Source organism: Anolis carolinensis, chromosome 2 (assembly GCF_035594765.1).
Source record: "Anolis carolinensis isolate JA03-04 chromosome 2, rAnoCar3.1.pri, whole genome shotgun sequence".
Taxonomy (NCBI): domain Eukaryota; kingdom Metazoa; phylum Chordata; class Lepidosauria; order Squamata; family Dactyloidae; genus Anolis; species Anolis carolinensis.
The window spans coordinates 22,479,620-22,503,689 of NC_085842.1; the positions used below are offsets into that span (position 1 = coordinate 22,479,620).

General features: G+C 44.0%; 2 protein-coding genes across 2 annotated transcripts; both read right to left on the bottom strand.

The window, feature by feature from the left end:
• Window positions 1-353: 353 nt before the first annotated feature.
• On the bottom strand, window positions 354-17,361 carry LOC103278119 (uncharacterized). The gene is made up of 7 exons (XM_008105863.3): window positions 17,181-17,361; window positions 14,917-15,084; window positions 9,924-10,651; window positions 5,554-5,668; window positions 3,813-4,102; window positions 1,913-3,384; window positions 354-914 (listed from the first exon to the last, which is right to left on the bottom strand). The coding sequence occupies exons 1-7, from the start codon at window positions 17,359-17,361 to the stop codon at window positions 527-529; spliced, it is 3,342 nt and encodes a 1,113-aa protein (XP_008104070.2). The 3' UTR covers window positions 354-526.
• Window positions 17,362-21,657: 4,296 nt separating this feature from the next.
• On the bottom strand, window positions 21,658-23,088 carry LOC134295845 (zinc finger protein 501-like). Its single transcript, XM_062969306.1, has one exon. The coding sequence runs from the start codon at window positions 23,086-23,088 to the stop codon at window positions 21,658-21,660; it is 1,431 nt and encodes a 476-aa protein (XP_062825376.1).
• Window positions 23,089-24,070: the final 982 nt, after the last annotated feature.

Genomic DNA, 24,070 nt, shown 5'->3' on the forward strand with positions numbered 1-24,070 from the left:
CTCAACTGGATCTCCTTGTTTCCACAAGTCTATTTTTTCACAATCAAATTATCTCAGGGACAGAAAGTGAAGTAAAATCTTCTGAACAGGGGCACAGACAGCAAAATAAACACCACAAAGGTGTTAACCCCTCACTATGTTATCCAAAGATAAAACATATACATTTTTGGTTGGAGTTACACTTAAAAAATGTACCTTTTTGCAACTTGGGGACTATCTGTACTCTTAGTCATGGGTATGTGTTAGTGTCTCTGAATCCAGAAAAGAACATTTTGACCTTGGCAAAACACACATCTCAACATCCTATGCCAGTAAAAATAAACACACACACACACACACATAAACACAGAGAGTAGAATAAAAAGTACTTTTATCCATAGGATTCATAATATGAGAATGCCATAATAAGAGTGGCATGACAATATGCCCAGCTCTGCCTCTTGTTTAGCAACAAATACCCCAAGAAAGACGCATAGAGATATTTTATACAATCAGGAGAGTAAAAGCTACACTTCAAGTGCTGTTTTTAAAAGAGTGCCCTGTTCTGCCTCAGAAGAACCAGCTGCTCAAAAACCTTGTCGGACAAGGAGTGTCTTTTTGCCACTGCACCCCGGTCCTCTGTGCAAAAGAGGCGCTCTGCCGCAGCACTGGAAGGCATGCCGGTGTTGTATTGCAGGAAGCTCTGCATGATATGTGGAAAGGCATGCAGGGAGGACACTTCCCGGCTGGGACACTTGAGGTAATCCCAGACTTCCTCGTCGGCACTGTCCACAGCTGACTTCCAGCTCCGCGGCCGGATATTGAAGAAGTCGTCTTCCAGACTGTCACTCTCCTGGTCTTTCTCTGAAGACCGGTCATTTTCTTCAGTCACCATGCCCCTGATTTCAGCCTTCACCAAAGCTTCCATCATATACCTAGAAGATATTGGAATGGAAAAAGGAAACTGAGTCTTTACGGTATCCTTTCAGGTTGATCCTTTCAGGTTGAGCCATAAAATCCTATGTAGTGGTACCCCAACTGTGAGATCCCCCCCTCTCCCGGCGGCCCAGATGACATCAACAATTCAAAACCTGGCTTTTTAGTAAAGCCCTTGGACTAAACTGATGTTATCTAGGCTGAGATACCTTATGGTTCCACAATTCACAATTGTTTTCATCAGTTTTAAAATATCAAGTTTTTAATAATTAAACTATTCCATATATTTCTAATCTTTTAAATTTTAATTTATTGTTATTATTGATGGTTTTAAACTTGTTCTCTTGTAAGTTGTGAGCAGGTCTATTTATTTTTATGGGGATTAAGGATGCAGAGCCCTGCAAAATGGGAAAGACGGAATTAATTTTTTTTTCCACAGGAGAAAACACTTTTTAAAGGAATCCTTAGGTCTTCCAACACAACTTTATGATTGACATCCACTGGAAGCTGGCCACAAAATCACAGTGTTCTCTAGAGTATGGTTCTCTCTAGAAATCTATATGTTCTCTATGGTCACCTTCCAGTAAAAATAAAATGCAAGATGCCAGCTGAACTTCCTGTTGGAGGAAATTCCCCAACCAAGATTTCCTCCGAATGATTCTTGCCAAGAAATTCCTGCGACAGGGTTGCTGTAAGTCAGAAGGCATACAAAAACAACAACAAAGTTCTTCGTTTCTGGAAGGAAGCATCCCCATCTGGTTATGATAGTTGACAAGCTATTGGGTTCTGGAGAAAGGTTCTCTGGGGGGCATTGGTGTCTCCAGTCCATGGATATTAAATGCTCCAGATTTCCAGATGCTGCAAGAAGCAGAGACTGAATTGCTATTCCCATGACCATCATTGTGAAACCCCCCCCCCCCACAGAATAGTGGATATAATGTACTCCCACACACACCTTGGCCTGATCCACCTGAAGGGCTTGCACCTGCTTTCTTACCTGTTGATCTGGGCAGTCTGGGCTGAATCCAGCCAGTCCACTTTGAATCGAGGGTGTAAGCAGGCTGCAAGAAGAAGCTTCTTGTCCTCCCAAATACCTGCAAACCGCTTCCTTAGGGCTTCACGGATCCCCCTCAGGAGCGGGAGACAGTACGTGTATTTGACAGGCTTGTTTTCCAGCCCTTGTAATTTGCGGTCCAAATTGTACAAAGTAGGCAACAGGTACCCCATAAACATACCATTCTCCCGCTGCAGGATATCGAGAGACTGGGCTAGCGGCCACATGATCTCTGTGTACTCCTGGAGAACTATGCTCTCAGCCGGTGTGAACCTGGCCAAGGAGCACTGGTCCGTAACAGCACCCACTTTTAGTGGCATATTAGAGAGGAGTTCATTCAGTTGCTTTAGTGCATCCAAGGTGAAGTTCCACCGATCCTGGTTTGGCACTTTTAGGTATACACCACACTGCTCGTGGACGTATTCCGCAAACTGTTTAGATCCCTTGAGCTTGGACCACAGTTTTTTGCACTTCTCCAACAAGGAAGAAAAATGTTTCCAGAAAGGACCATGAAGGCTATTTTTGGAGGAGTCTGAAACCAAGGCTTCTATGTCTTGTGTCGCCACCAGATTGAGTGAGTGGCTGATACACCGGTGGAGTGGTGGCAAGCTGAAATCTTTGGAGCCCACTCTTTCTTCCGCTGCCTTGTTACAAGTGTCCAAAATTTCAGAGATTGGGACAAATGTCATCTCTGGCTCTTCCTGATTGTCACTGTCTTCTTCCTTGTCATTTCCCTCTAGGCTGGCTTCTGTAGGATCTCTGAGTTCTTCAGCCCTAAATACCCCAAACATTTTCACAAAGTTGGAGCCATTGTCCGTGGTGATACACATAACTTTCTTGTGAATCTGGTACTGCATATGCACATCATGGAGGGCTTTGACAAGGACACTGTACGTGAGGTGCCCTTTCAGGCGTTTGTATGCCAAGGCCCCAAACTCACGCTTCAGAGTAGTGGGGCTGATCCAGTGGGCCGTGACCCCCAGGAAGCTCCTCTTCCCGATGGTCCAGCAGTCAGCAGTGGTTGCCACATGGGAGACAACACCCATCCGGCTCACAAGTGTTTCCCGCATGCCAGCCGCCCGCTTCTGAATTCTGTCCCTCAGGGTGTTGGCACACATGATGCTGAGGCCTTTGGGGAGACCAAGGCGAACCAACCCAATAAACGATGCTCTATCCACCGTTTCAAATGGCAGCGTTTCCTCCACAATGAAATCCATGATTTTCTTATCAAGAATCCTCTGGGTGACTGTCTCCTTGCCAAATCCCCATTTCTCTGGGGCTGCCTGCAACTCCAGCTGCTGTTTGGGCATTTTGAGAGCTGGGGTCTCATCATCATGCCTCAGTTCTACAGAATAGCCCCGTCTTCTGACCCTTTTTGTACTTTCAATTATTTTCAGTTTCTCAGGATGCGCCCTCTAAGAAGCAAGAAAGAAAAAGCATTAAAACACGTTAGTTCTGGATGGTGGGATGGAAAAGTCTTGACAGCTTAAATCATACATACAGACTTGACATAACATATCAACTTTCTTAGCAACTGCTCTGTTTGTAATGCTTTTTAAATTGTGGAGCTTCTTTCTGTTAAAAATTGTCCACCGTTGTCTTTCAGATAAGAAAACACACCTACAGTATGATTCCTGTATCTCGGGGGAGACACACAACGTATCTCATGAAAACCTCTCTTTTACATTTTTAAATATATGATTTAATGCTTATTTCACATAAGAGGTTTCTTGTTACGTTTGTTTCATAGCCACACACTGGAGCTGACGGGCTAATATGTTTGGAAAGTTCTGCACGGGTTGTTCGCTGACACTTTCTGAAAACCAGCTGAACTGTTGCTTACCTCCAAATGTTTCTTCAGATTGGATGAGGAGGTAATGGCTGCACTCACAGTCTTGTAGGCTGGCAGGCAGAAATTGCATTGCACGACCAAATTTTTTCCCCTCTGGCGCACATATGTAAAGGCTTTCTCAAAGCCGGACCATGGCACTTTCCGTCGAGGGGCTGGGGCTGCAGATTTTTGCGCCACAGAATCCTCAGGCAGTTGCACTTCTACGACGATCGGCGAAGTGTCAGTGCTGCGGACTGCTGTCGGGATCTTCATCCCCAGTTGTCGGGGGCGGACTTCACCACCTACAACAAGAAAGATGAGCCTGTTTATGAAAACAGGAGCCATGTAAAAATTAAGATGGGCAAAGATTTCCCTAGCCATCAGAGATGAAAGGCTAAGCAGGGACAACTTCTAAAAGGAATCTACACAGCAGAGACACTTCAGTTTGTACCAGCAGCTACTTCCAGACCAGCATCAAGGAGTTCCCATGTTATTCATGGACCGCTGTAAGACTATAGCTATTTGTTTGTTTATAGCCCATCCTTCTCCTAATAATGGTACTCAAGCTGGCTGCAAATGTATTTAAACAATGTAAATTAAAAACAATATAAAATCATTACAAAAAGTAGTAGTATAATATCTACTAATTTCTATGGAATAGGAGGAGGGACAAAAAGAGAGGGGAATACATTCAGTCTTTCACTTTTGCTGCGGGCTGCTAAAGTGCAAAACCACAAATAAAGAAATTGATTTTTAAAAACCTGGGAACACTTCTCTAGAAAATTCTAGCATGATCTACAGTTGACTAGAATTTCCCAGAGAGATATTCACTCGAGAAATCTCTAGGAGTTCCATTACAAACAGGAAATTGACCAGAATCATACTGGAGGACCTAGAGGTGCGATGTTTTCATTAAATTTGTGAGTATTCAAATCCACAAAAGTCAAAACTGCAAATGTGGAAGGATAACTGTATTGCTATTTTTCTGTAATGTTGAGTTTTACATTTTAATAAATAAAGTAACACATCTGTGAACTGAAGCTGCTGTCTCACTCAGAAGTAATTTTAATTTACTGGTCAGGCTTTAATTTGATGTTAGGTTTTAATGTTATTTTCATATGTGGGGTTTCTCTGGGATTTTATGTTAGTATTTGTTTGTTTTACAAAGGCATTGAATGTTTGCCGTTGTATGCTGGAATCTGCCCTGAGTCCCCTCAGGGAGATAGGGCAGAATGCAAATAAAGTTTATTATTGTTGTTGTTGTCGTCATTGTTGTTGTTGTTCTTGGACTGCTTCTGTCATATACACATATCGAAGCCACCATTTAACATTTTGAGGACTTCAGGATTCCTCAAATAATGAAGGGAAATAAAAGTACATATAGCAAGTCTGCCCACCCTGGATTTAGCACATGATGGGTACATGGCATGATCCTTCTGCAGCCTTTATTCCCCCTTTTTCAGTCAATTTATTCCTCCTGTCAGAGCACACAAAGTGCCTTGGTAGGTCAGATCCAATATGCAAGAGAGACAGGGCCTTTTTAGTGGTGGTGAAGTTGCAGACTCCCTTCTGGGGGCATTCTATACAGCTCTAACCTCTTCTAACCTTAAGCAAGGAGGGTAACTGCCTAAGCTAGTGTCCTCTTTCCCACAGCATTCAGTCACTGGCTGAGAAAAATAGAACATCCCACTGTCCATGCAAGGCCTGCTTTTGCAAAGGACTTTCACACTTGAACTCAGAATGTCAGGCCTACCCATCAGGATGGTCGCCTCCTCTTCTATCTCAGAAATGCAGATCTCGACAGCATCTGGCAAGTCCTGCTTCGGTGCTGGGGAGTTGACAAATGCTTCCTCCACTAGTCCAATGCCCTGAAATATAAGTAAGTATTGTGATTAAAAAGGAAACCCAAAGGAAGCCTAATTCTTGTGATAATATTCAAATTCTTCTGGTTTTCCCAATTCCGAGGTTTATTAATTAGCAGCTTAGCATAATATCTGAACTGGATAAATGCACAAATCCCATCTAGTCCACTATCCTGTTCTAATGCAAACACCCAAACTTCAATGGAAGGCCGACCGGACTCTGTACCCGATAACTTTCATCAATGCCTCGAGGCTGTTACTTGATGGCTGCGTGCCAGCAGGTTGAGAGTGAATCCAGCAAAGACGGAGATCTTATGGCTGGGTCGACAGGGCAGTGGGGATATCCAGTTGCCTACCCTGGATGGCGAGGCGCTATGCCCGTCATCATTGGTAAAGAGTCTGGGAGTCCTTTTGGACCCTCTGCTGACGATGGAAGCCCAGGTCTCCGCCATTAGTAGAACCGCCTTTTTTCACCTGCGGCAGGCTAGACGGCTGGCCCCCTATCTGTCAAGGGATGACCTGGCTACAGTCGGATTACTTTCAAAGTGATGGTGCTTACCTTTAAGGCCTTACATGGTCTAGGGCCAATGTACCTGAGGGACCGCCTCACCCCTTACTAACCCCAGAGATCCCTCCGTTCGGAGGACCAAGATCTACTGGAAGTTCCCAGTTTTAAGACCTTGCGCCTAACAGCAACTAGACGTAGAGCTTTTACATCAGTGGCGCCATCACTCTGGAACACTCTGCCGCCTGAAGTTCGTGCCCTGCGGGACTTATCAGTCTTCCGCAGGGCACGTAAGACACAGCTGTTTCGGCAGGCTTTTGATCTCCGCTATTGCTGTTTTTAAATTGCTTAGATTTTAACTGTTTTTGTAAGCCACTCCAAGCCCTGGGGGAATGTTTTTAAGATTTTAAAAAAAAGATATTTTAAAGATGTTTTTAAATTGTTAGATTTTAGCCTTTCTTGTAAGCCGCCCCGAGCCCTAGGGGAGTGGCGGCATATAAGTTTAAATAATAAATAAATAAATAAATAAATAAATAAAATACAGTAGTTCCTCTTGGGGTTTGGTTCCATAAAAATCTGTGGATGCTCAAGTCCCACGATATAAAACTGTGTCATAAAATGGTGCCCCTTTTATGAAATGACAAAATCAAGTTTGCTTTTTGGAATGTTTACAAAATATTTTCAAGATGTGGATGGTGGAATCTATGGATGCAGAATCCATGAATATGAGGAGATTGCTGTATTATTTCATTCATTTGCGACATGTCTTTCGCCCTCCTAATTTTATCTTCACAACAACCATGCAAAGCTGCTTAGGCTACTTTCTCGAGACCACAGCCATTTTTCTGCTCATTGAGAACTAGAACCTGGATCTCATAAGTTCCAATTAACATTGTAAGCTTTAGACCATGCTGATGTTCTAGTAGGAATGTTACATCCAATGAGGCTATATTGCTCTAGAAGTAGTAATCAAATTTTGGAAATTTAAAACAAGCTGTTGTGTGTCTTCAGCTTGTTTCAAACTTATGATAATCTTATCATGGGATTTTCCTGGCAAGATTTCGTTTGTCATTCCTCTGAGACCGAGAGCATTTTCATGGCCAAGCAGAGATTGGCACCCTGGTCTACAGAGTTGTACATCTTAATCCAGTTTGACATCATTTGCAACTGTCATAGCTCAGTGCTATGGAACTGGGAGTTGTAGTTGGTTGGGGCACAAACACTATCTGACAGAGCAGGCTAAAGACCTTGTATAATTCCTAGAGGTGTGTAGTTTTCTGTGCCACATGGTTAGTGCCTCTCCAAACCGTAAATCCCAGGATTTCATAGCTTTGAGCCATGCCAGTTAAAGTCTGCACTAGTTTCTACTGCATAGATGCACCTGTAGTTCCATACCCAAGCCACCAAACCTAATACAGTAATTCAATCTAATCGTCAATTATTGATATTGTCCATATTTGAATGGAAGCTTAATAGATCTGCTCTCAGTATCAAGAACAGAAATTGTAGCAATCTGCAAGGACCTATCAAGATTTTCATTTTGCAGATGATTGGATAAGGTTTTGCTACTAGCCTTGGTGGGGAAAAGGAATTTAAAAGTCCTAAGTCATGCTTCAAAGAGGATAACTTTGAAACTATATGGTATCTCTTCTTCAAACTTGTTTCAAAAATTAACTTCACCCAGACTTCCATCAAAATATACATTGTTTTAAAATGACACATTGTAATTCAGTCTTGGGGGGGGGGGGTAGTTGAACTTAACCACACACACGCACGCACACACACACACAAAAAACACATTCAGTAACAATGTGTCAGTTTCTAGCTATATTTGTATCATTACTGTCAGAGCCTGATTTATGAAATGGAATATTAGAATACACCCAGCCTTCCACATTTACTGTGATCAGGGTCCTAGGACTACTGAAAACCCCACAATTTGGTTTAAAAAAACCAAAAAACCCCAGACTTTTATAAATCTCGGAAAATACCTAGAAACTCTACGGTGAACTTCTGCTAAAAATGATTGCAGAATTGCACTGGAGGGCCTAGACATTCTTAGAAAGGTTTTATGAATTTCTAAGCCCTCCAGCATGACTCTATGGGCAACTTATAGCATGCTAATCGTAGAATTGCACCAGAGATTCCTAGAGAGAACATTTAAATTAAACTTGTGGATATTCTAATCCACAAATGACAAATCTATATATGGAGAGCTAACAGTATATTTTTTTTAAAAAACAGTTTAAAAGCAAAATACATTGACTTTGATGACATCCAGATGGAAATGAGACGTTCACAAGCAGGGCATAAACATGGTAGTAGTCTCCTCCAAGGTGTAGCTATAAGTCGGGCCAAATGAGGGCATTGTCCCTTTAAATGAGAATTCTGCCTCTTCCTAATGATATTAGCCTTTGAACCTCAAGCTTCTATTATTGTGAAGTGGGAAACATGGAAAAAAGTTCAGACCAAAAGCTGATCCATGTTATGTTTGAATGTCCTTAGTTACTTTACTCCCTTTGTTTTGGATGCATAAACTCGATTTCTATATCCCAGATAAAGCTGTTATCATTATTGTTCTTGTTCTGTAGGTTAACAATCTAGACTGGTAGCTAAATATGACCTCTCCCAATATAGGAAGTCCCTAAGTTACAAACATCCGACTTACATCTATCTCCTGGTTAAAAATGGGGGTGAGACAACAGGAAGTGAGAGGAAATCTACCCCTAGGAAGGGAAATGCACTCATGTAAGAGTTTTCATGAGAAAAAGGTGTTTCCAGTGATATTTTATCAATAATCTGTTTCCATGAAAATCCAAATTTTTCAAAATTCAACTGTCACGGGGGCAGAAAGTGAGCTGATATCCTCTGAAGAGAGGCACAGACAACAAAACAAACATCACAGGGATGTTGGCCCTTCCCTATGCTATCCAAAACATTTAAAGAATTGGCTAGCGTTACGCTTAAAAAAAAAACTGTTCCGACTTAAAAACAAATTCAACTTAAGAACAAACCTACAGAACATATCTACCTGTATCCTTAACACAAGAAAGTTCTATTTGTTTGCTTCCACATGCAACCAGTCAGACACAATGGGAGCAGAATGGTGGATGCCACAGGCCCTCAATCTAATCCAGCAACCCCTTATTAATAAACAATGGATGGCATATCCAGCAAACATACAGCATGGTGTAGTGGCTTGAGCAATGGATTACGCCTCTGGGGACAATTCAATTCTCCACTTAACCATGGAAACCCACTGGGTGACCTTGTATGTGTTACACACTCTCAGCCTCAGAAAACCCTGTGATAGAGTCACCTTAGGGCAGGCATGAGCAAACTTCGGCTCTCCAGGTGTTATGGACTTCAACTCCCACAATTCCTAACAGTACCGGCTGTTAGGAATTGTGGGATTTGAACTCCAAAATACCTCGAGGGCCGAAGTTTGCCCATGCCTGTCTTAGGGTTTCCATAAGACAGAAGAAACCTGAAGGCACACAACAATCAAGTACATGCTAAGTCACAGTTTATACTCAAGGCCAGTGGTTCTCAACCTGTGGGTCCCCAGATGTTTTGGATTCAACTTCCAAAAATCCTAACAGCTGGTAAACTGGCTGGGATTTCTCAGAGGCCAAAACACCTGGGGACCCACAGGTTGAGAACCACTGCTCAAGGCCACAATGTAATTCTCATGACACAGAGCTATACTCAGTTTCTCTGGCCGGCTCCCAGATGCCTATTCAGCGACTTCCTTACCTTTGGTGCATGGTTCTCGGCCTCTTGTAGCCTCAAGAGGAAGCTTTCGGCCAAGGACAGAGCCTGGGCGCAGGTGGCGGGTCCGCTTTTGCACACCCAGATCTGCATCTCTAAAGGCAGGATGGTCAGGAACTGCTCCAGGATCACCAGGTCCACAATCTGCTCCTTGGTGTGCCTCTCGGGCACCAGCCACTGGCAGCAAAGCTCCTGCAGTTTTCTCAGGACTGCCCGGGGCCCGTCGATCTCCTGGTAACAGAAATGCCGGAAGTGCTGGCGCTTGATCTCCAATCGATCTGGGTCGGCCACCTCTGGAACCTGCTCCTTCAACCTTCCACAACTGTCCAAACTTTCACAAGCTTCTTGGGTTTTTCGACCAAGGTCCGGGAAAGTATGCATAGCTATTGCACCTCCTCCACCCCTAGGCAGTTGGTTGGCACCTTTCAATGACTGATAAGAAGTCTTAAATTCTTTCATGTCCTCATCAGAGACTGGTTGAAATAACCGTGATGGTCTCCACACCGAATAAGGAGACAGCACTGTGTTGGGGTCCTTTTCCTGCTGCCACAGTTCCTGCCGTGGTTGGAACCCCTCATCCGATTCCTGTTTGTTCTGTGGCAAGGTTGCTCCCGACAGGAACATATGAGGGTCCCTTTTGCTTTGGTTCACTCTTGGCCCTGACCGTAGCAAGCCACATTCTGCCATCTTTGTTGCTAACTGTATTGCTGGAGCTGGAAAAGAATATTCAGCTATAACAATTGCAATGAGACACCTATAAAACCCTGACGTTTGCCAGTTCTACTCTTTGCTTTTTAATTTTTAAAAAATACCCTGAATAACATAAGAACTGGCTTATCTCAAAAATCGCTTCCTTTTCATAGGAAACTTTAAAATTAGATTTAGTTACACTATGTACTTCTTGATATTGCTTGTCACAGTTGTCCCTTCACATTTGCAGGTTTAATTTTTGCAGATGTGATTAATATGATCTGTCTAGGAATCCCTAGCTATTTCAGCACAGCTCAAGTGAAAGCTGACCACAGAATTACATGGGAGGACCTAGAGATTCCTTGAGATGTTCTTTCAGGTTTAAAAAAGTGTTTTTATTCACAACTTTTTCACTGTTGTGGGAGTCCTGCACCACTAACTCCAGTGAATGTGGAGGGCTGAGTGTGTATCTCTCAAATGCATTTTCAAAAACTGAGTTCAAACTAATTGGAAATTTATTTTGGAAATGTATTGAGGGGAATTTCCCACCTCATATTCTTTCTGATAAAACTGAAGCAGGCAATCCTTAGTGGTGAATTTAATTTTTCAGATCAGTTTAAATTACAAGGTCTAGTTTTTAGCTTGTACAGATGAAAACAATAAACCTCTGGATATATCTACACAGAAGAATTAATTCAGTTTGACACCATTTGCCGTGGGAGTTAAAATGGTGTCAAAATGCATTAAATTAACTATGTAAATGCACCTTCTTTTTCAGTGAATTCAAAGATCAGTCATCCTATCTGTGGATAATGGTAATTGCCATGTAAACTATTGCTAGAGAGAATCTCTTATTTTCTGTTACTGATTTCTGATAAATTACTCTGCCTTCCAATTCAACTGCAGACTAAAACGAATTAAAAATAGTATTCTTCTCTTCACTTCCCCGTGAATAAAGTAACATACAATGTATAAAGTAACATTTGTAATGTAGTGTAATGGCTAGAAGAAGGAATCTAGAGGTCTAGGTATCAAGTCTCTACTTTGTCACAGGAGCATTGAGTTGGAAAGACATGCAAAGGCCATCTAGTCCTTCCATGAAGTAGAACACAGGTAAGAAGTATTACTGTATATGCATGTATGTGACTAAGTTTCTGTGGGATCACTACTTGTGTAAGTGTGTGTTAAGAGAAAAACACCTGGTTAATTACAACTCATGGTTGAGTAATTGGAACAATCAGGGCTAACAGGCTTGAGCCACTCCCTGAATGGGGACTTACTGGGGACTTACTGGATGCTTGCTGAGAGCCTACTATGAAGTTGCATGAATTTAATGCAAGAGACTATGTGAGTTTTTGTTGCTGGAAGTTTTATTATGATTAAGAGTAAATTTTGATTTTCTCTTCCATTTTCGTGGCTTGTTTTTTTTTCTTTTGCTCATTGTGGATAAAACAAAGGACTGGATAAGTCTGGACAGGACTGCACGCAGTTTGTTTTTCTACAAACCCGTAACAAGAAGGGCATTTATCATGCTCCTTCCTACAGTCTTTGTGGAATCTCTGCAATTACAATTCCCTGGTCAGTGTTCTAGTCACTGGAGCAGCAACAAACAAGCTCATTCCATCTTCTGCATGACATCCCTTGAGGTATTTCAATGTCTACTATATTACCACTCAGACTTCTTCAAACTAAACATATTCAGCACTCTGGGTAACCTTTGACCAGTCACTTCTCTCTCAGACTGATTTATTTCACATAAAGTGAGGAAAAAGAGTCTCATGTACACTGTCCTTGGCTCAAGGATCATGTCATAGAATCATAGAATAATAGAGTTGGAAGAGACCTCATGGGCCATCCAGTCCAACCTCCTGCCAAGAAGCAGAAAATTCAAAGCACCCCCGACAGATGGCCATCCAGTCTGCTTAAAAGCCTCTAAAGAAGGAGCCTCCACCACAGTCCGGGGGAGAGAGCTCCACTGCCAAACAGCTCTCACCATTAGGAAGTTCTTCCTGAGGTTCAGGTGAAACCTCCTTTCCTGTAGTTTAAAGCCATTGTTCCACGTCCTAGTCACCAGGGCAGAAGAAAACAAGCTTGCTCCCTCCTCCCTATGACTTCCCCTCACATATTTATACATGGCCCTCACCATGTTTCCTCTCAGCTTTCTCTTCTGCAGGCTAAACATACCCAGCTCTTTAAGCCGCTCCTCATAGGGCTTGTTCTCCTGACCCTTGATCATTTGAGTCGCCCTTCTCTGGACACATTCCAGCTTGTCAACATCTCCCAGAATTGGACACAGTGTGATTCCAGGTGTGGTTTGATCAAAACAGAATAGAGGGTAGAATGACTTCCCTGAATCAAGACACTAGACTCCTATTGATCCAGGACAAAATCCCATTGGCTTTTTAAGCCAATGCATCACATTGTAGGCTCATGTTCACCTTCCTGTCCACAAGGACTCCAAGATCTTTTCCACACGTACCGCTGTTGAGCCAGGTATCCCCCATTCTGTCTCTTTGCATTTCATTTTTTCTGCCTAAGTGGAGTATCTTGCATTTGTCCCTGTTGAACTTCATTTTGTTAGTTTTGGCCAATCATCTCCCTTAATCTGTTAAGATCATTTTGAATTCTGCTCCTGTCTTCTGGAGTATTGGCTAGCTATCCCTCCCAATTTAGTCCCATCTGATGATCATGCCTTCTAGCCTTTTATCTAAGTCACTAATAAAAATGTTGAACAGCACCGGGCCTGGTTTTCTGCAGCCCTGAAAACAAGGACTCAGTGGAGCAATGGGTTCAAAAGACAAGAAAGGAGATTCCACCTGAACAAGAGGAAGTACTGACTGCCGAATAGCTACCGAGCACGATTCAAAGTGCTGGCTTTAGCCTATAAAGCTCTAGAATCATAGAATAATAGAATAGTAGAGTTGGAAGAGACCTCATGGGCCATCCAGTCCAACCCCCTGCCAAGAAGCAGGAAATCGCATTCATAGCACCCCCAACAGATGGCCATCCAGCCTCTGTTTAAAAGCCTCCAAAAGCCTCTAAATGGTTCCGGCCCAGCTTACTTGTTCGAACATGTCTCCTGCTATGACCTACCACGTAATTTAAGATCTTCAGGGGAGGCCCTGCTCTCGGTCCGCCAGCCTCACAGGTGCAACTGGCGGGGAAGAAAGACAGGGCCTTCCCAGTGGTGGCTCCTCAGCTGTGGAACTCCCTCCCTAGTGGCATCTGGCAGGCTCCATCCCTTTTGAGTTTTAGAAAGAAAGTGAAGACCTGGCTATGCGAGCAAGCGTTCAAAGAATAAGTTTCGTTGGCTTTGACTCGTTCTGGACTAAGGTTTATGTACAAGGTTCTGTGAATGAATGGCTCAAGTATTTTGTATTGTTTAAAATCTGTTTTTAACTACAGTAGAGTCTCACTTATCCAAGGTTCTAGATTATCCAAGCTATTTTCGTAGTCAATGTTTTCAATATATCATGATATTTTGGTGCTAAATTCGTAAATACAGTAATTACAGCATAACATTACTGCGTATTGAACTACCTTTTCTGTGAAATTTGTTGTATAATATGATGCTTAATTTGTAAAATCATGACCTAATTTGATGCTTAATAGGCGTTTTCCTTAATCTCTCCTTATTATCCAAGATATTCGCTTATCCAAGGTTCTGCTGGCCCATTTACCTTGGATAAGTGAGACTCTACTGTACTTATGTTTTACTCTTTTTTATTGTTGTGTATTGGCATCGAATTCTGCCAGTTTTGTAAGCCGCTCTGAGTCCTTTTGGGTGAGAAGGGTGGGATAGAAATGATGGAAATAATAATAATAATAATAATAATAATAATAATAACTTCCTTCTGAGACAGCTGTTCAACAGTGGAACTCTCTGCCCTGGAGTGTGGTGGAAGCTCCTTCCCTGGACGCTTTTAAACAAAGTCTGGAAGGCTATCTATCTGGGAAGCTTTGACTGTGCATTCCTTGCATGGCAGGGGGTTGGACTAGATGGCCCATGTGGTCTCTTCCAAGTCTATGATTCTATGAAGTACAGACATGTTGACAGGATAGATACTCTTTTACACACTTCCTGCTTTTCCAATCTGCTCAGGAGTGAAAATCAAAGACTTCTGTGAGGCTGTTCCCTCAAAAAGTGGGTGGCTATTGAGTCATGTGACTTGGGAGGCTAGCCTAGCCCCCTCATGAGCCCCCAATTGAAAGCACTGGCTCTTTCTTCCCACTCCTGAAATGAAGCTTAACCCCGCAAAGTCCGCCTTCCCGCCTTCCTCGGCCTCACCTTTCCCCCTCCGCCTGGGCATCTCCCCTCCTAAGGCTCCCGCGGCGCCTCCATGGCTCGGAGGATGGCGGAGAAACATACAAAGGGCCGTTTCGCACCCGGGGAAGGGAGAGCGACGGACCGGAAGCGGGAGGGAGGAGGAAGAGGACAGAAACCCACTTCCGCCTGCTGTGTCAGAAAGGAAGTCAGCGCATGCGCAGATCAATTATACATTTTGATTGAGGTAGGGAGTGTCAGAAGAGGGCTTCCTTCAGGATAAACCGATTCCATGCCTTCTCTCTGTTTTAACATAATTATATGTGTCCATCAGATGTGTGGACACCCACTCCCTGGATTCGAACTGGGGGCTCCCATACTAGCGAACTATCCGTTTTATTCAGTTCTCTGTGTTCTTTTTATTGTGTCAGAAGTGACTTGAGAACATACTGCAAGTCGCTTCTGGTGTGAGAGAATTGGCCGTCTACAGAGACGTTGCCCAGGTATGATACCATCCTGCTAGGAGGCTTCTCTCATGTCCCCACACGCTAGACCTCATAGACGGGAGCTCAACTCACCTCACAGATTCAAATCGGCAACCTTCAGGTCAGCCACCCAACCTTCAGGTCAGCAGTTCAGCTGGCACAAGGGTTTAACCCAGGGGTCCCCAAACTAAGGCTGTGGGCCGGATGCGGCCCTCCAAGGTCATTTACCTGGCCCCTGTCCTAAACTTTCGACTTAGGGTTGACCTAAGTCTACCTGGTCTTTGGAGGTCTCTTTGTTTACTTATGGCCTTATGGGATCGTCTAGATGGTCATTGAAGATCTCTTTGCTTAGTTACGGCCTTATGAGACCATCTAGATGGCTTTTGGAGGTCACTTTCCTTACCTAAGGTCCTATGAGACCGTCTAGATGGCCTTTGAGAGTCCCTTTCCTTATCTATGGTCTTCTGGTGGCCTGATGAGATCATCTAGATGGCCTTTGAGGGTCCCTTTCCTTACCTATGGTCTTATGAGACCATCTAGATGGTCTTTGGAGGTCTCTTTCCTTACCTATGGTCTTAGGAGATCGTCCTCAAACTAATGCCCATGGGCTGGATGCAACCCTCCAAAGTGATTTGCCTGGCCCCTGTCCTAAACGTTAGACTTAGAGTTGACCTAAGTCTGAAATTATTTGAAGGCACACAACAACAATCCTAACTTTTGACTATTTCATCATAGTCCGGCCCCCAACCGTCTGAGGGACTGTGAATCAGCCCTCCACTTAAAAAGTTTGAGGACCCCTGGTTTAACCCATTGTGCCACCCCGGCTCAAATGTTCTCTGTTGATTTGCCGTCACATTGTAGAGATGTTTTCCCTTTCAGTGTCCCTCCCAAGTTTTATTTGTGAAAAGAAACATCTCCTCGTCTGGACTATGATTTTTGTTCCAGGGTTATAAATGTCATTTTCTTACTGGTTCTATCATAGACACATGGGAAAAGTTTATTAAACTGCAAAATCTTTGTCTGCTATCGCACATTTTGCTCTAGTTTCCCAACTTCTGAATATCTTGTAGTCTCCACCAATTTAACATAGTTTGTGGACTCAAAAACAAAGTTTCTGGAGCACAACTACTTTCAAAGTAAGGACTATACAATTAAACAGGAAATAACACTTGTAAACTAGGAACATATTTTCATTATTATTATTATTATTATTATTATTATTATTAGTAGTAGTAGTAGTAGTAGTATTCAGAGGCAGAATGGCCACCTGTCAGGTGTCTTTGATTGTGTTTTTGTTACATAGCAGAACGAAGGGGTTGGACTAGATGGACCTTGGTGTCAACCAAAGGAGGAGGAGGAGGAGGCATCTGGAGAGGTAACACATGGCACACACAACACACAGAAGGAAGGCAGGCCCGCCCCCATAAAGTGCATGAGACAGAAAGAAACATAACATACTGCTGATCTTCCCTCCTCTGTGAGCAAAAGATAGTGGTGGAGCTTTTGCTCAAAGAGGCATTTTGGCTCCTCCCACAAATTGTCTAGCTATCATTTTAAAGCTGAGAAAGACGAATACCATCACATGACAGAATTTACCATTTTGCCCATCTCTATCCAGATACAGTAGTCTCGGTTATCCGAAATAAACTGGTGGGCAGAATGTCAGATAAGCGAAACTGTTGGATAATAGGGAGGGTGACCAGAGCCATCCCGAGGTAATTTTCGGGAGTAGGCGACCAGAAATTTGTCCCTCCCCCCCAATTTTGATGCCGCCCACCCACCAAACAAATTGCTAAAAAATACAGGTGGCGGCAGCCCCCTGGAGAGCGCCACGCGTCGATTGGAAGGCCTGCACACGCACACAGGCCCATCGCCTAAAAAGCATGGTCGATGAGCCTGTGCGTGTGCGCAGGCCTTCCAATCGACCGCGCAGATGGGTGGCACTCTCCAGGGGGCTGCCGCTGCCGCCGCTGCAGGGGGGCATCAACGGCACCCCCGGGAACAATGCGCCACAGGCGACCGCCTAATTGGCCTCGCCAGTGGACTGCCTCTGAGGGTGACTGTTGCTGGGAGAGGCTCCTCCTCTTCCTCAGCAGGCTGGCCATCAAGGAAGAGGACAAGAGGTGGAGGCAGTGCAGCCCCCAAGTGAGGTTTGCAGGCTGCCCCCGCCGCTGTTTTCTCCGTGATGGCCCCCCGGCTCTGGAACTCGCTCCCCAGGGAAATCAGGCAAGCCTCCACCCTGGTAGCATTCAGAAAGAGCTTGAAAACCTGGCTCTTCACTCAGGCCTTTGGATAAAGATTGCTCATCCCCATAACAATCTTGTATCTGTGACCATTCTTGTACCGGTTTGCACTTTTTACCTTTGTCAACTTGATACAGACACAGGGTCTATTCCCATCCCAATTTGCACTTCCAAGAATTTGCAGCACTTTATCAGTCACCTCGTGTTTACAATATTTATATGGTGCACCTTACCCAGTCTACTTTTACAACCTCTCCGTTTTAATCCATGTTTTTATTCTTGTCATTTGTTTTTATTGGCTAATGTTTAAATTTTTATAATTGTGCATGTCTTTTGTCTATTGTTGTGTTTTATATCCTATTGTTTTTATTCAGGCTTGGCCCCATGTAAGCCCCCCTGAGTCCCCTTTGGGGAGATAGAGGCAGGGTATAAAATAAAGTTATTATTATTATTATTATTTTATTATGACACAGCAAACAAGATAGATATGCTGGATTTCATATCACAAAATCACAAGTCGAACACTTCCCAAGTGTCTAGGACTGTGTGATGTATTTTCGGATGATGCGCGCAGATCCCAGCAGGGTGGCCTTTTGCAGCTGGCAGATCGTAATTTTGTCAATGTCTATTGTTTCCAAATGCCGGCTGAGATCTTTTGGCACAGCACCCAATGTGCCCATCACCACTGGGACCACCTGCACTGGTTTCTGCCAGAGTCTTTGAAGTTCAATCTTGAGGTCCTGATAGCGGCTGAGTTTTTCCTGTTGTTTTTCGTCAATGCGACTGTCACCTGGGATGGCGACATCAATGATCCAAACCTTTTTATTTTCCACAACTGTGATGTCTGGTGTGTTGTGTTCCAGAACTTTGTCAGTCTGGATTCGGAAGTCCCACAGTATCTTTATGTGCTCATTTTCCAATACTGTTGCAGGTTTGTGATCCCACCAGTTCTTTGCTGCTGGGAGGTGGTACTTGAGGCATATTATTATTATTATTATTATTATTATTATTATTATTTTGGTGATCGTCCTCTTCCTCAGCAGGCTGGCCATCAAGGAAGAGGAGAAGGAAGCTTTTGTCGCCGCTGCTCCTTTGCTGCCCACCTGCCCTCCCTTGCTGGCTTACCCCCCGGGCCGGGTCCTGGCAGCAATGGCAGAACCAGTGAGTGAGCAAGCAAGGGTGGGCAAGTGAAGGTGGGCGGCAAAGGCCTTCCCTTGCTTGCTCACTCACCAGGCCAGGTCCCTGCAGTGATGGTGGCAGTGGCAGCAGAACCAGGACCCAGCCTAGTGAGTGAGCAAGCAAGGGAAAACAGCAAAAGTGACTGCTGCCACCACCTTTAAACTGGATTATATGTGTTCTGCCTCCATGCTTAACTAAATGAACTGGAAGGAACCATAGCACGAAGGACAGATCGGAGACTGTATTTGGTAAAACGAAATATTTTATTAATAGACAAAACTGATCTCTTTTCTTCTTGTTGCCACTATAAAGTCTCTTGTGAGGAAAGAAATCTCTTAAGTCTATGCAGTTCTGGATAGATACTGCCACACAGTATAAAGTCTTGTCCTGAATGGATTCTTTGTATCTTTGAGATGACTTCAATACAATGTTGACATGACTTTCTCTAGTGCTGTAGTCTATGGCTCTTTAATCTAATCTGAGTACAGTTCCGACGTGACGTGAATTTCTGTGCTCCTTTTTGCTTCCTACACTTCCTTCCAGTGCTTCACCAACTGACAAAATCTAACTGACAAAAAATAACTGCCATTTCAGGCTGGCAGGAGCCAAGGCTAAGCTCCACCCCTTTAGAATTTTAAAGGAACAGGGCAGCAGGTAATGTTTTGCCTCCTTGTGGCATGACAATATGAGTCCGGGCTGCGAGATAATCTGGGATAAACGGAAAACCTGGAAGATGGTGGACGCAGGCAGAACTAGACAATTTGGACAGAAAAACAAGAAAACTCATGACCATTCATCATTCACTGCACCCTCGCAGTGATATTGACCGCCTATATCTGCCTAAAAGATCTGGTGGCAGAGGACTCTTACAAGTAAAACAAGCAGTCAAAGAAGAAGAACATGCCCTGGCAGAATATGTAAAGCAAAGTGAAGAACCTGCTTTGATTGAAGTCAAAAATCAGAAACCCCTCAAAGCACAGCAGACAAAGAATCAGTACAAGAAAACTGCACTACAAACTAGAGCAGACAGCTGGCACAACAAAGCATTGCATGGGCAGTTCCTTGACAAAACTGAAGGAAAAGCTGATAAGGAGAAGACCTGGCTATGGCTCATGAATGGGACACTGAAGAAGGAGACAGAAGGCCTGTTCCTTGCAGCCCAGGAGCAAGCCATCAGAACAAATGCAATTAAGGCCAAGATCGAAAAATCAGCTGATGACCCAAAATGCAGACTGTGCAAGGAAGCTGACAAAACTATTGATCATATTTGTAAACAATACACATTGACAAAATCACGATCTGTCAGCTGCAAAAGGCCATCTTACTGGGATCTGCACGCATCATCCAAAAATACATCACACAGTCCTAAACACTTGGGAAGTGTTTGACTTGTGATTTTGTGATATGAAATCCAGCATATACATCTCGTTTGCTGTGGTATGCTCTGTCTTTGTGTCAATAATAACTTTATTTTTGTATCCTGCCTCCATCTCCCCAAAGGGACCTGGGGCGGCTAACACGGGGCCAAGCCCAAATAATTACAATAAAACAAAATAAAATACATACAAGACACACAACAACATCTAATAAAATTGTTATACAATAACAAAGTAAAACAAAACAGTAACAATAGCATAATAAAACGAAGTATAAAAACAGTACAAAATTTTAAACGAGGGCGAGCTGCATCCAACTTTTTGTCAAACTGACTTTAAGAAATATAATAATGGCCCAAACTATTAAACAATGAGGAACATGAACAACAACATGCCTTAAAAAGGAGGAGGCACCAGCATTAAATGTATAGTACAACACACCCTTATGTTTTTCCAGGCTTGGTCAAATATTTACAAAACTGGATATCAGTTTATGTAAAACTGAAGATAAATCACTGGCCATTTTAAAAATCAAGGCCCATATTAAAAATAAGAGCAGATGTGTCAAACTCAAGGTGTATACTTATAGCGAGCCCTCCACATTTGGTGTGATTATGGGCACATTTTTTAAATCTGTGAGAACGTTTCTCTAGAATTTCTAGTATCTCAAGCACAAGTTTTCTAGATTTCTAGATTTAGAGATTTCTGGAGGTGTTCTCTCTATGACCAAAGAATCACACCAGAGAACCTAAAATATGCATGGTAAATTCAAGGCCTGTGGTCATTTTGTGTGGCTCTCTAGATGCTGCATCATTTGACATTGTGGCTAGAGCTGATGGGAGTTGTGATACAGTGTGATCTGGAAGGCTGCAGTTCTGTTTAGTCAAGAGAGTGGGGTCTGAAATTAGATGTAAGGCTTGTGGATAAGATGTCTAACTTTAAAATGTTTGATGGGTTGCTATGAGTTTTCCAGTCTGTTTGACCATGTTCTTGTCTCCTGACGTTACACCCACATCTATGGCAGGCATCCTTAGAGGTAGGCAGGCAACCTCTGAGGATGCCTGCCAAAGATGCGGGTAAAACATCAGAAGAGAATGCATCTGGTACATGGCCATACAGCCTGGAAAACTCGCAGCAACCCAGTGATTGCAGCCATGAAAGCCTTTCTTTCCATAAATGTTCCTTAATCTTTCCACAACCTCAGAGCCACAAGTGCTGTTGGATTGCAATTCTCATTATCTCCTGTCTGCATGGCGGATAATAACCAGTGATGAGAGTTGTCATTCAGTGGCATATTCAAAGATCCATTAAACCTAAATTGGATAAAAACTGGGGACTCAAATTGTGTAAACACAAAAGGGCAATTAGAGGAATGATCTCGTCTTCCTTTTTTGCTCTTAAAATCAGAACCTCCACCTCTCATGTCACATATGACTCATATTTAAAGACTTGGCACTGTCACTAGTATTTCTTATTTTGGCCTTAAGATGGCTGCTCTCCAGCTTGTATGGTGCCCGGCTCAGCACCAACTGCATGTTTTTCCTTGTGCACCTTTTTATGTTTTGTAAGATCTGAGCTAGAAATGAAACGCTTTCCACACTCAAAGCAGGCATAGGGCTTCTCCCCGGTGTGGGTCCTCTGGTGTGTAATGAGGGAGGATTTCCGATTGAAGCATTTGCCGCAGTCTGAGCATTTGTGGGGCTTCTCCCCCGTGTGGATTATGTTGTGATTCAGGAGGTTAGAACTGGTGCTGAAGCTTTTTCCACACTGGAAGCACTGGTATAGATTCTCTCCTGTGTGAGTCTTTCGGTGGGTGATGAGGGGGGACTTGGCACTGAAACGTTTCCCACATTCGGGGCATGTGTAGGGCTTCTCTCCTGTGTGAGTGCGCTGATGGATGATCAGGTGTGTCCGTTGGATGAAGCTCTGTCCGCAATATGAGCATTTATATGGCCGCTCTCCTGTATGTACTCGTTTGTGCATCATTAGGTTTGTCCTGGTGCTGAAACCCCTTCCGCACTCGGAGCATTCAAACGGTTTCTCGCCCGTGTGCATCCGCTTGTGCGCAATCAGTGAAGCTATCTGTTTGAAGCTGCGCCCGCACTCGGAACAGTGGTACGGCTTCTCGCCCGTGTGCACCCGCTTGTGCCGCAGAAGCTGGGAGCTGATGCCAAAGCTCTTGCCACAGTCAGGACACTCATATGGCTTTTCCCCTGTGTGGGTCCGCTCGTGAGTAATCAGGGATGACTTCCAGTGGAAGCTCTTGCCACAGTTGGAGCACTTGTATGGCTTCTCTCCCGTGTGGATAATGTTATGGTAGATCAGATTTGAGCTCGTGGTGAAGCACTTTCCACACTCCGAGCAGATGTACGGTTTCTCCCCTGAATGGGTCCCCTTGTGTTTCAAGAGGGACGCTTTCGTACCAAAGCTTTTGCCGCATTCGGAGCAAGGGTAGGGTTTTGCCACTGCTACGGTCCCTTGCTTTGGCATGAGGGATGCACCATTCTTGAAAGTCTTCTCACAACGGGGGCAGATGTAAAACTCATCTTCTGTTTGTGCTTTCTGATTTGGAGGGAGCTCAAAAACCTCACATGTGTTTCCACATTCTGTGCATGTTTTTTTGGCTTTTTGCTGGTTTACCTCTTTGCTTGCTGTGCTTCCAGAGATTTCCTCAGAAGGCAATGTCCTTTTAGCTTGCTTCTTGGTTTCATAGTTTTGGAGTACTTTGGATTCTGGCTGTTTCCCAAGCACTATCTCTTCCTCATTGTGAAACGATAAGATATTTCCTTTGGCTCTTCCCAATGATGTCTTCTTAAGTTCTGCTGTTTTGGATCTTTCCAGACAAAGATTTCTTTTTTCTTCTGTTCTCACTTGATTATCATCTGTTGGAATAAAATAAAATACCTTAGTCATAACCCATAGTTAGATCTCGGAAAAACTTCTTTGGGAGGTACGAAAACTCCCAGAATCTTTGGGACCATTTGTTGTCTCATACAGGCTCTCTATTACAATGAATGGGCAAAATTTGGACAAATTATTTTTGGGGAGCTTAAAATTAACAACCTGGCTGCCTCCCGTTGGACTAATTGAAGCTTCCGAACAGTCTTCAAAGGCAGCCCCACGTAGAGTGCGTTGCAGTAGTCTAATCGGGATGTAACAAGAGCATGGACCACCGTGGCCAAGTCCAGCTTCTCAAGGTACGGGTGCAGCTGGCGCAGAAGTTTTAGCTGTGCGAAGGCTCCCCTAGCCACCGCTGAGACCTGGGGCTCCAGGCTCAACGATGAGTCTAGGATCACCCCCAGACTGCGCACCTGTGTCTTCAGGGGGAGTGTGACCCCATCCAGCACAGGCTGTAACCCTATATCCTGTTCAGCCTTCCGACTGACGAGGAGAACCTGGTTTTCCAATATACCTCACAACCTCTGAGGACGCCTCCCATAGATGTGGGCAAAATGTCAGGAGAGAATGCTTCTGGAATATGGCCACACTGCCCGAAAAACTCACAGCAACCCAATTTGTCTCAACGTGAGGCTATAAAGTTACCTGACCCAAAAGGAAACTCAATGGGACTCTAATGGCACTGAGCTCAGGCTCGCAGTCTGAGAAGCCAATGCCAGGCCTGAGTCTTGTGACTGGGGATCCTTCTCTAATCCTCCTCCAAATTAAACACTGACCCCCTTCCTTCCTCCTGAAACGAAACTTCGCCCCCAGAGTCCACCTTCCCGCCTTCCTCGGCCTCACCTTTCCCCCTCCGCCTGGGCATCTCCCCTCCTAAGGCTCCCGCGGCGCCTCCATGGCTCGGAGGATGGCGGAGAAACATATAAAGGGCCGTTTCGCACCCGGGGAAGGGAAAGCGACTGACCGGAAGTAGGAAAGAGGGGGAAAGGAAGAAGAG

Coding starts and splice junctions, on each gene's coding strand:
- LOC103278119 (XM_008105863.3), bottom strand. CDS start 17,361: ATGCCCCCCTGCAGCGGCGGCAGCGGCAGCCCCCTGGAGAGTGCCACC. Junction 10,652..14,916: donor GCCCAGGCGGAGGGGGAAAG/GTGAGGCCGAGG, acceptor ATTCTTTTCCAG/CTCCAGCAATACAGTTAGCA. Junction 5,669..9,923: donor CCGAGAACCATGCACCAAAG/GTAAGGAAGTCG, acceptor CTTATATTTCAG/GGCATTGGACTAGTGGAGGA.
- LOC134295845 (XM_062969306.1), bottom strand. CDS start 23,088: ATGACTAAGGTATTTTATTTTATTCCAACAGATGATAATCAAGTGAGA.